Source organism: Lactuca sativa, chromosome 1 (assembly GCF_002870075.4).
Source record: "Lactuca sativa cultivar Salinas chromosome 1, Lsat_Salinas_v11, whole genome shotgun sequence".
In the NCBI taxonomy this organism is placed as follows: domain Eukaryota; kingdom Viridiplantae; phylum Streptophyta; class Magnoliopsida; order Asterales; family Asteraceae; genus Lactuca; species Lactuca sativa.
In genome coordinates this window covers 81,668,062-81,679,838 of record NC_056623.2, presented here as the reverse complement: position 1 = coordinate 81,679,838, position 11,777 = coordinate 81,668,062, and the positions used below count along the sequence as shown (strand labels likewise).

Here is an 11,777-nt window from a genome sequence, read left to right as displayed (position 1 = left end):
TTGGTCAAATTTTGAAAATTTTGGTCAAACCGATTAAGTGACTTTGCTATCTCATTTTCGTTTTAATATTTTTAAAGAAAGTTACATTTAAGCCCATCCAAAGATGAAAGGACAAAAATGCCCCTGATGTGGGGGTTGCTAACAGCTAAACAAACGGATAAGTTAATAGAAGGACTGGGCGGGTAACAAATTAAAGTTTCAGGGATGGTCCGAATTAAAAAATCTTTTTAGGGACCAAGTATGCAAGTAACCCATAACCACAGGGACCATCCGTGTAATTTTCTCTTGACATATATGATATAACTAATAGTCTAATATAGCAAAGAAATCAAAAGTCATAGTCTCAAAAGCAATAGATTTACTGATATATAGAAGAATAAGAAGATGAGTAAATGTCTGGATCTTCTATAAAACTTATCTGTCCAACAAAATCAATCATTAGCCAAAGAGAATCTTATACAAGATAGTAAGGTACATTATGCCAAAGGATTGGTCGAACGGGGGAATGCCCAACAAACCTTATCTAGGGGTGTCGAACGGGTAAAATTTTCGGGTTTCGGGTAGAACCGGTATTTCCTTAGAAAAAAAATACCTGATACCCGACTTATATTGTAATTCGGGTTTTTGGGTATTCAGGTTTGAGAAAACATGTTCCAAAATAATATTAAAGTAATTTATTTGTTTATTACAAACGTTATATCTCATATTTTGTTACTTATATCATCTACTCTAATAAATAAAAATATTTTTGCCACATGTCACATTCTCATTCATTTTGCTACATGTAAATTTATGGTAATTTTAAATTATTTTTTATTCCACATGTTATTTTATGGTTTTTCTATTTTATTAAATTTCACATAATATAAAATGTACTAATAAATATATATCAATTTCATTAATGAATTTTCCTTTTAATTTCAAAATTACCAAGTTAAAGTTTTATTAATTTATTTTATTTACTTATCTAAATTATTTGTTTAAATTTAAAAGAGAAAAAAAAAACACTTTAGTTTTTATAATTCAATATTTTTTTCATTTTTCTTATAAATTCAAACTTTTTAAATATTTAGAATTTTATATTTAATTTTTAATTTAAATAAACTCATGTAATACATGGGTTTCACATCTAGTAAAGATAAAATTTCGATCTATTCACCTATCATCTTGACCTCAATTAACTCATTTTAACCGATTTTTATCATTTACAAATTCAATTATAAAAATAGTGTGGTGTTTTTTTTTTTTTTTGATGAATATTTAACTGAAAAAGGAGTTAAACGATATCAAAATAAAGTTAAATGACATAACTATTGCATGTTTTAAGTTTATAGAAAAACCATCTGATCTACAAGAATATCAACATAACATAACCTTGTACTAATCACACCATAAAACCAGCATTCGTTTCGTAATCCTATCATTAGTTCCATGTAGCACTCTAACATTTGAACAATTCTCAAAGGTGATCATAGTTTTCCTCTCAAATATCAACGTCCAATAACTAGAAAACCATGAAAGTCTACAAAGAACCCGTGGTTAACAAGCTCAAGCAAGGGGCCAAAACAAAATTTCAAAAAAAAATTACAACATTTGATTTGAACTCCTCTAGAATAGAATTGGCCATTGCCCATTACAACTATACGCACATTCTTTACAAAAGATATATATAAATATAGTTAGTCTAGTCATCATCCGACAAGCAAACCAACTCAAGACCCACTCCTCCTCCACTTCGTGGTGGTGGTGGTGGTGGTTGTGGTGGTGCATTTTCATTATCCTCGTGGAAGATATCAGTTAGGTCCACTAAGTTATACTGAGCCCCTCCTCCACTTGGTGGTGGTGGTGGTGGAACATGAAAAGCTTCCGGAGGTAGTGGCGGTTGGGTATTTGGGGGGGTTGTGACATGCTGACCTGGCACTGGCACCGGGACCATCCTCCGATAGGGTGTCAATTCAGGAGATGCTGACGTGGAAGGTTTATAAGGTCGAAGATGTGGGGCCGGGGCTCGGATATCACTGTTTACCAAAGGTCGAATATGTGGGGCCGGGGAGCGAATATCACTGTTTACTAAAGGACGAAGATGTGGGGCCGGGCCACGTAGACTTCCGGCTGACGGGGTGACCGGGGTGATGTTGGGTGGTGGTCTGGTGGCGGTGGTGGGGGTGACTGGGGTGATTGTAGGCGGCGGTCTAGTGTTTGGGTTGATGTTAGGTGGTGGTCTGCTAACCGGGGTGACTGGGTTGATGGTAGGTGGTGGCGGTCTGATTACTGTGTTGGAGAAAAGAGCCGCCGGTTGGTGGACTATTTGAAGTGGCGGTGGCGGTGGTGGAGGCGGCGGCGGTGATGATGATGGCGGTGGCGGTGGTGTCTGCTGTCGTCCAGATGATTGGCCAGGTGAAGATGAAACAACACCAACGGAAACGGAAGGTCTTACTGAGAATCTATGGAGTTGTTGCATTAATCCAGGTTGAGAGACTGGAAAGAAAAAAAAAAAACAAAAGGGTAAATATGGAAGAAAAAAGAAATTATATAATTATGAGGGCATAGGCATACCTTTCTGCATTCCTGGCCCAGAATGATTGTGATCTTGACACTTGGCCCTAAAAGCCTCGGCTAAAATTCTATTCATCATAACTCTGTTAACCGTTGTATCAAGTTCCTTCTTTCTTAACTGAAAAGCTTCTTCTGCTCCTTTAAACTTTGCTTCATATTTTAGATTTATTTGAGCAATCATGTCTGCTATTTCCTTCTCACATTCAGATTTCATCCTTTGTTTCTGTATGTATACACACCCAAAAACATGAAATACCAAAAAAATAAAATATATTATAAATTAAAATTAGAGACTAACCGTATCTTCATAAAACTTTGTAACATTATCTCTATGGGCAAATAACCGCTCCAGTTCAGCTTGAAGTGGATCACCATGATTTGGTATCCGTGGAGCCACTGCCACTTGGTTAGGAAGATCAAACAGGTTTGTTACAGGCTGTGCCTGTGATGTGTTCTGATTTGTGATTTCTGGTGGGTTTGAATTCTGTGTAGAAACTTGTTCTTCTTGTTGCCCAGTTTGTTGGTTGTTTACTGTATCAGGGGCGTTTACGTCATTTTCACAAGTGGTTTCATTGGCTGGCTGCGTATCGGTTTGATTCTCAGCCATTGGATCATCATGAGGCTGCTCTTCTGAATTAGGATCACCTTGTGCTTCTTTCTCTTGAACTCCAAGGTCTAATAGTTGTTCTAAAACAGACTCGTTTTCAGTTTCCTGACAAAACCAAACAAAGTTTTTTTTTTTTAAGTGACCATTTTACCCTTCTGTCTAAAGTTGAATTTGAAAGACTTGATCATGTGATTAACTTACCAAAACTGTTGGCATTGGAGGATCTGGAGGTTGAGAAGCAACCAACTGAACTGAGGGTGTATCGTCATGTGGTACACCTGCAGACGGTTGATTGCTGCTACTGGAACCACATGAATCATTCTGCTCTTGCTCTTCAACAGCATGTGCTTCATCATGTTCTCTGATTTCATCGCCACCTGGCACTCCCGTTTCACCAGTGTCATCAACACGATCTGCCACCTCAGCGCCATTACCCTCTCCTTTACTATTATTCTCTTGGTTCACATCAGCTTCCACAGATTCAACATCATTGACAATTCCATCACCTTCCTGAGCTGGAATTTCTTCAATTACTACCCCCGCCACGTCATCAACAGTCTCATGCTGACATGGCGGAACTTCTACTTCTACTTCTACTTCAACTTCTACTTCTGCTTCTACTACACTTGACGACAACACCGTTGCATCAACCATTTGTTTTTCCGAGGTATGCGAACCTGTTGACTCGATGTCATCACCTATGCCCAAACTACCCCTTTCTTTGGACTGATCCTGAACCCTACCGCCATCCAATTCCAAGGGCGTTTCAGTCATTTTATCACCCGGATTCCCAACAGAAACTGAAGTTTCAGGTTTAGCTGCCACATCAGCATCCACGTCATCAGCCAGGAGTGTTGCCTTGAGCTCTTTGAGGTGAATATCTTTATCTCTTTCATGTTCTTCAATTTTTTTCGCAAATTCTTTGTCTAATAATCTTAACTTCTCTGTTCTTTTGGAAGGGTTCTTATGCACAGTACGAATAATAGCTTTCTCCACTTTGTACTCATTTTCCAAACATGCCCTTCTGTCATTCCATTCCCTATTAAACTCCTCCATCTCTTCACTTAGCTTTTCCGTAGATTCTAAATTTTCTGCAACTGATACCTCAACATTTTGATTCTGTTGACTTTCAGTTGACATTTTCTGGTTGGTTGACTTTGACTCTGTGCAGATGGCTTGAGGTGGCGATTTCAAATCTTTTATTTCAACATGTTTCTCTTGTGTTTCTGTTTGGTTTAAGAAATCCTCTTTAGCTTCTTCAAGCTTCAAGTGAACAGAATTCACCTGTTCTTCCTTACAATCAAAATTCAATTGCTTTTTTGCAAGGTCAAAAGACTCCTTTCTATCAATTTTATGTTTTGCAAGAGAAGCCCCAATCCAACACTGAAATGATGAACGACATGATTAAAATTAAATACATTAATAATGTGAAAAATTAGGGATTTAAAAAAAAAAGTTCATACCAATGATATCATGAATGCCTGTAGAGTAGTTTTATCCTCCCTACTGACATTATAATTCTTGAGAACAAAATCAAGAAATCCATCCACTTTGTTCTTGACATCCTCCTGTATTTTTATTTTTTTAAGCCAAGAAAATATAATTAAAAATGTTACATTTGCATTATTGTGAAAAAGTAACATACCGGAAACTTTAGGATTTTACAAAGCTCATGCACATTGGGATGTAGAAGCTCAGGAGATGATTGAGACTCGTTATTGCCACCTGAAACAAGATCTGAATTATTTACTTACGATAAAAATCAATGCACATAAATTTTTTTTTTTTAAAAAAAAAATTGTTAATTTACCTTCATATGCCCCTCCAGTCCCCCATTCTACAGGCCTTGAAGCAGGAGACTTCTTCCGCTTCTTTACAGCATCAGCAACAGGGGCAATTGTGTCCGATGATTCACCATAATAATGTGTTCTTTTCCTTTGTCTTGAAGTTGACACATGTACAAATTTCCATTGAGGGTATTTTCCTTCCAATAAATTTCTCCAAAAAACATGCGGCTGTTCTCCATCAGGCAACTGATTTTTAATCTCACCACAGGGCATATTTCTATTCCCATAATACCCACAGGTTTGAACTTTGGTGATGATTGACTTTTCTCCATCCTTATTTTTACCTTTGTTGGAAAGTATATACAAAAACTCCTCCATTACATCCTTCAACAAGTTTCCTTGAGATGAAATATCCTTTCCAGATTCTCCATGAAACTTCTCCAAGTTTTGAAACAAATCTTTGGCTCCCCACATTAACAAAGCATCACAAGTCAACCTACTTCGCTTACTATCAACAGCAACATTCTGTTGAGCGAGTTTTAAAATCTTTTCTTCAAGTGTGTTCTTGGAATACAAACGAAAAATCATTATCTGTTTTTGTTGTGAATCCGAATCGATTGATAATTTTCGAATATCGTTTGCTGGATTGAGATCACTATCGAATATGATTACAATGTCAACTGATGATAATTTGATGCTTGGTTGACTGGAGCGTTCTAGTAAAAAGATGAATTTATTTGGATTATTGTTGAAGCTGTTAAAAGCTGCCTGTTTTGATTTTTGAGCCATGCGGGCCCCGTCCACACGTTCGTAAGAGTCTTCACCAAATCTTTGATGGACAAAATCGTCCAAAATGTCGCCAAGTGTAACAGGAGGAGTATTGCTTTCGGTGGTAACTCTTTCAGGAACTGTAGGCTGTTTGTTTGTTGGAAGAAAATGTAAATGTCAATATATATTTTTTTTAAATAATAATAATAATAATAATAAGTGAAATTATTTAATTTGTACCTGAAAAAGGATGACAACTCTTAGTTGGCGTTTTTTGACCTCGGGGAGAATTAGGTCAAGAAAGTGAAGTTTGCCACTTGCTTTAAGACCAATGTCATAAATCATAGTTGGTTGATCCTTTGTGATGGATTTTTGAAGATCTTTATCTGCTGTGTATGGGTGATTACAACACTTCAACATGAAAAATAAGATTCATTAAATAGTAAATATATACATCTGATAATCAAAAGACTTTTAAAACTTTATTCATTAGCAGTTGGCACACACAATATCTAGATAGAAAAATTCTCATATGGGTTAACTAAAAGATAGATACTAAACTATTGTAATGTTATATAATTTAAAAACAATTTATTTGGTCTTTTTTTATCTTGATCATGATTATTATTTTCAAGGTAACTTATGTTTTTTAATTTTTTTTACTTACAACTATTATTATTTTTGATTAATTACAAACTAATTCTTTGTAAATTTTCCTTATTATAAATGAAAATAAAAAATTGGTATCGGTTATTGTTTTCAAGGTTAGTAGGTAACTTAATATAATTTTTAATTTATGTTATGTATAAATACTAAAAACTTTTAATTAATTTAAAAACTAATTCACTGTAAATTTTCATTATAAAAAAATATAGTTTTGGGTCTAATTTTGTGAATTTGGCATTTTGATTTAGGTTTTACATTTAACATTATATTAAAAAAACTAACTATTTAAAAAAAAAAAAGACTTTGGACAATTATTTTCAACTTTATTTAAAATTTTGATTTATGTTTTAAATTTAACACCATATTTAAACTAACAAATTAAGTATGTTAGATAAATATTATAAAGTGGTAACATTAAAAATATACTGTTTTACACACAATTTAAATAAATAAACTATGTATATTAGGGTGAAAATTCAAGAGTTGGCATATAAATTTAGAATAATAAAGGAGTTTAATGTAGTAGTTAAAAGATAAGTTGAAAAGTTATGGCAGTTTTAAATGAATATGGTTCAAGTAGAATGACATCAATTATATACTTATAGAGAAATAAAATATCTCCTACTTTTTCCTCCTACCATTTTCAGATGATGATAAGTGTAATAAAAAATTATTAATTCTATTAAATATGACAAGTGTCACAATCTTAAATGAGCAGGAAGATGGTGAAATCATTATTCCAAATTGTTTTCTATAAAGTTCATAAGTCTTAAACTATATCATATCAGATAAAAGGCATAATGATGCTAATCTGTAAATGAGAGAAATAAAAATATTGAATTAATGAAAGAAAAGAATACCTTGCGGTTGGATTTAAGAATGTTATGAAGAGCCTCAACACTATCAGTTTTTGAGCCTGAACGAAGAGCCATTCCATCAGAAAGTAGAGTAGAGCAATACTGTTCAAGCTGCAAGTTTGATATCTGAACAGGAACCCAAAATTCTACAAACTTTGCATTATTGTGTTCTGTATCCTCCATAACACCACCTTCTTGGCATGTCTTTCTAACCTAGTACAAACATTAACATAACAAATTTCCAAATAATGTTCCAAGGGTGGCTTTACATTTACAGACAATACATGAAAACAACATGGATTGTAGTATTCACTCACCTTGGAAGTAGATGTCCCTTGTAAATCTTTCTCACATGTCTTGTCATGAGACTCAAGTTCCTGTTGATTCTTTGAATCATTGTTGATCCTGCATCATAAAGAGTAACTAACATCACTTTGTTGAATGTATTTAGTTTTATCATTAATCATTTATGGAATGAATTTGAAGGAAAGAAAGGATTGGAGAAGGAAAAGAATTGAAGATCACCAACCAATTATATAAATATAAAGTCACCATGAATGATGTAAAAATCTTTTGGCCTAGAATCAGGATTAAAGAGTGATAAGGAAACTGACTAGATTTCTAAATTCAAATTTTCATGTTTTTTGTCATTACATGGTCTCTCTCTCCTTTAATAGGTAGGTAAAAGATAAATGACTTAACAATTAGGAAATCCATTAAGATTAGACTCTTCAACTAACCTGAAATAAAAAGATTTTAAAAGTCATAAAGACTAGACTTTTCAACTTCCTAAATAGTAAAGCCACTTAAAGTACAATAAATACTAGACTCTTCAACTTCCTAAAAAATTAAAACAACCTAAAAGCTATAAAGCTTAAACTTTTACTAAAAGCATTGAATATGGCTTTTGGTTTCCCAAGCAAATACTTGCAAAATAAAGTAGAAAGCAGATAATAGCAATATAAGCTGAAAGTAATGAGGGGACAAGAGTAAGCATGCCCAACTCAATCCCCATTCACTAGCTATAAAATACCAAAATTACCCTTCACTAGCTAATGTAGGCATAATAGACTCGTATTCCGTAATCTCTATATTGAAAAAAGGAATAAAAACAATACTGCTAATCAGCAGTATACAGGATAGCTCTATGAATTTCCAAGACCTCAATGGAATGACCAGATAACTAATGCGCAGATGTTAAACACTCGGTTTCATACGTGAAAAAGAATCTAATAGAATACATGAATTCAGCACATACTCTAACCCAAAAAGGAAAGGGGCGAATGTGATAAGTACTCATACCTTTGCTCTTTTGAGCATGCAAGGGAAGTTTCATCATCACCATGCTTCTTGCACCCTGATGATGGTGATTTGGGGGAGATTTGGTTATCATTATCTTCACAAGCATCAACATCAATATATTGTGTCGACATTTTTCCATTATCATCTTGTGAGCATTTGCCACCAATTTGTTTTTCCCCATTCCCACTTTCAGTAGTATTATCATCTTGTGAGCATTTGCCACCAATTTGTTTTTCCCCATTCCCACTTTCAGTAGTCCTACCACTTTCAGCTGGTGTGTGTTGCACATCTGAATCATGGCCATCTTCTGTGTGCCAATAAAGAAAAAAGTGTCAGACCAATTCATTCAGAATCTCATAAGCATACAGAAGAAACATAAACTAAGAAGGTTACCTATAAAATGAGACTGCTCTCATGAAAAAACTTACATACCGAAAGCCCTATAGTAAATTAAGGGTGTGGTCCATTTGTCATTAGAGTGTAATTACTATTAAAAGATAGATCAAAACAAGTTTTGGGTCTTTGTAAATTTGGGAGATTGTATAAAGAGAAATATTAGTAATCAAATTGTCATCTAAAGAAAGAAACTATGGACAGCTACTAATGACAACAAGTTATCATGATAAAACATTAAAAAAAAAAAAAGATGTATAAACTTATGCACCTGCTTCAATTCTTAAACGCTGAGGTTTGAATAAAGCTTTATAACCATGAACAGTCATCCTCTTCCTTTTCCTACCACCCACATCTGGATCCTGTCTTTCATTTTTGTTATCTACACTAACATCCTCTGCATCTTGATCTTCTTTTGAACTGCTTGCAATTATCTCTTTCTTCTTGATGTTTTGTGAAGCAGTCACCTCAGTTAACTTCTTTGATCCTGAAGAATCTGGTGAAACTTGTTTCTTACTTCTATCAGACCTTCTCAAAGGACTTGGCCCCATCTGTTCTTCAATTTTATCTTGTTTCTTCTTGATTGGAGAAGAACTTGGTGTTGCATGGTTCTCAATTCGTTCAGACCTACGAGCATTAGACGAAGGACTTGCTGTTGCTTGTTTCTTTGATGGTGTTTCTCTGCCTGATCTTCTTAAACCAGAGGCATCAGCTGATCCTGAGAGTGAAGCAGAAGATGCATCTTTCCTCTTTGACTTTGTATTTCCATCTTCCTTTGCCATTGTGGCAACTGCAAATGCAAAGATCCATCAACACGATTATAAACAACAAATACACGCAAAATCCAGTACATGAGTTGCACGACCAAACAAGAAGTTACAGCATAGTAGAAGTATCATCGGTAACCTTTCTCTACGCTTCTAACTATTAGTTTATTAAGAATCCGGTGAATTTGTAAACAGAATGGTGAGATACTCATCGATTAAAATCCCCAATATTGTATGCAGAGTTAGAGACAATGCACAGCCCAAAAATGCAGTAAATAAACACGGGAAATCTAACATACATGATACAACATGTTTAACTAGGTACCACTGAAATGAGCGAAAAAACCAAGTGACTTACACATGTGAAGTATAAGTCCTTCGAAGAGGCACGAAACTCAGTAAATACATGTAACGAAGAACTAATTCAAGCTCCATTAAAATTATAGAAAGTTAGATGGTTGATAACATCCAGAAAGCTAGGGCATATATATCTAATTTCGACGATGAGATGCAAACCTGGAATTCTCAGATTAGGGGTTTAGACGATCGTACATGCATCGATTATTTTTTCATCTGGAGTGAAGATTCTACGGCGTGGAAATGGTTCTCCGACGATAGAAAACGAGGGAAGCGGAGGAAGATGCCGGAAATCAGAAAACGTCTTCAGCTTCTGCAGGAAAGTAGCAGAGGATTTTCAAATTACAATTTTGCCACTGTACTTAATTGGATATGAAACCGATCCAACCCAACTTTTCAATTAAACAAAATTAATTTCTCTCTATCCCAACTAACTACACAGGATCCAATCCAATACAACTTTTCACACTCTATTAAAAATCCAACACAGACAAATTTTTCGTTAAATAAAATATAATTTGTAATTATCTTTTATAAAAAAAAAAAAAAAAAAAAAAACAAATCACACCAATTCATTAACCATTATCCAATATGTAATAAAAAAAAATAGGTGATGAACCAAAATAGCCCCAAATTTTATAAATAAATGCCTATAAAAAAATGTTCACTTATCTGTAAAAAATTATGTTTTTTGACAAACAAAATATTATTTTTCCACATAAAAAATGTCGTATCATATCTTTGATTGAAAATATGTTCATGGGTTGAGAAAAATATATAATGGGCATGTTGTGGACCCCTATTTAAGGTATAAATTTTTTTATAATCTTAATCTTTTTTTGTTGGGTTGTTATGTTAATTTGCAATAACATAATTAATACAGGTAGGGGAAGCAAACATAGATTAAGCACCATAATCAAGTCTGATGACATTATTCACGTATTAAAAACAAATTTTATTAACCCATAAGAAAAGTTTAGAATTACCTTGTAATGAAAACTAGTGAAGATGCATTCAAACCATAACCGTCTAATAGTGTCGTACCCATTGACTTCTTACATCAAGAACATAAAACATTAACACCTTTGGAGAGAGACCGAACGAAATCGATTAAAAGGCTTCTTGAAGAAACCTAGTTGGACTTGAGCAGCCAGAGGAAGGATTGTTGGAGGATATTTGAATAGGATGATGGTGGAGAACCGAATTTCTCTTGGATCGTTATTTTCACCCTATGTCTGGCTTACAGAAATCGAGTCTAAGATAATTCAAGATGACACTTGTGCATCTAGACACATAAACACAATCCAAATCGTCAGAGAGTTTTGAGTTCGTATAGAAGAAGAAAAGTTGAGAAGGGTCTGAGGCTCAATAAATGAGTCGTATTTATCCTTGACTGATTAGGGTAAATCCTCTAAATTAGTTATATAAATCTCGAAATTAATGACATAATCAATGGTTACCAAAATTAACAAGATTGTCAATTTTATCATATTTATTACAAATCTCGAGATTAATGACATAATTAATGGTTACCAAAATTGACGAGATTAGTTAATTTTACCATAATTACTACAAATCTCGAAATTAATGGCATAATCAATTGTTATCAAAATTGACAAGATTTGTCAGTTTTACCATAATTACCTATTAGAATTCGGATTTTTCATAATGTAACTAATTATGTCGTGCCTGTTTAAAACTCGATCTTATAGGTACA

At 34.1% G+C, this 11,777-nt stretch overlaps 1 protein-coding gene across 5 annotated transcripts; it reads right to left on the bottom strand.

The window, feature by feature from the left end:
• Nucleotides 1–1,475: 1,475 nt before the first annotated feature.
• LOC111885987 (helicase protein MOM1) lies at nucleotides 1,476–10,582 on the bottom strand. 5 transcript variants are annotated; one of them, XM_042901681.2, is made up of 13 exons: nucleotides 10,220–10,582; nucleotides 9,208–9,726; nucleotides 8,544–8,847; nucleotides 7,559–7,646; nucleotides 7,245–7,454; nucleotides 5,959–6,129; nucleotides 4,974–5,865; nucleotides 4,809–4,888; nucleotides 4,627–4,731; nucleotides 3,365–4,546; nucleotides 2,855–3,268; nucleotides 2,557–2,779; nucleotides 1,476–2,478 (listed from the first exon to the last, which is right to left on the bottom strand). In XM_042901681.2, the coding sequence occupies exons 2-13, from the start codon at nucleotides 9,716–9,718 to the stop codon at nucleotides 1,685–1,687; spliced, it is 4,974 nt and encodes a 1,657-aa protein (XP_042757615.2). In that variant the 5' UTR covers nucleotides 9,719–9,726; nucleotides 10,220–10,582; the 3' UTR covers nucleotides 1,476–1,684. The 5 variants fall into 5 exon arrangements, with proteins under 5 accessions (XP_042757615.2, XP_042757614.2, XP_042757613.2 ...); XM_042901680.2 differs by having other exon boundaries at nucleotides 8,544–8,850; nucleotides 10,256–10,582; XM_042901679.2 differs by having other exon boundaries at nucleotides 8,544–8,850; nucleotides 10,220–10,581.
• Nucleotides 10,583–11,777: the final 1,195 nt, after the last annotated feature.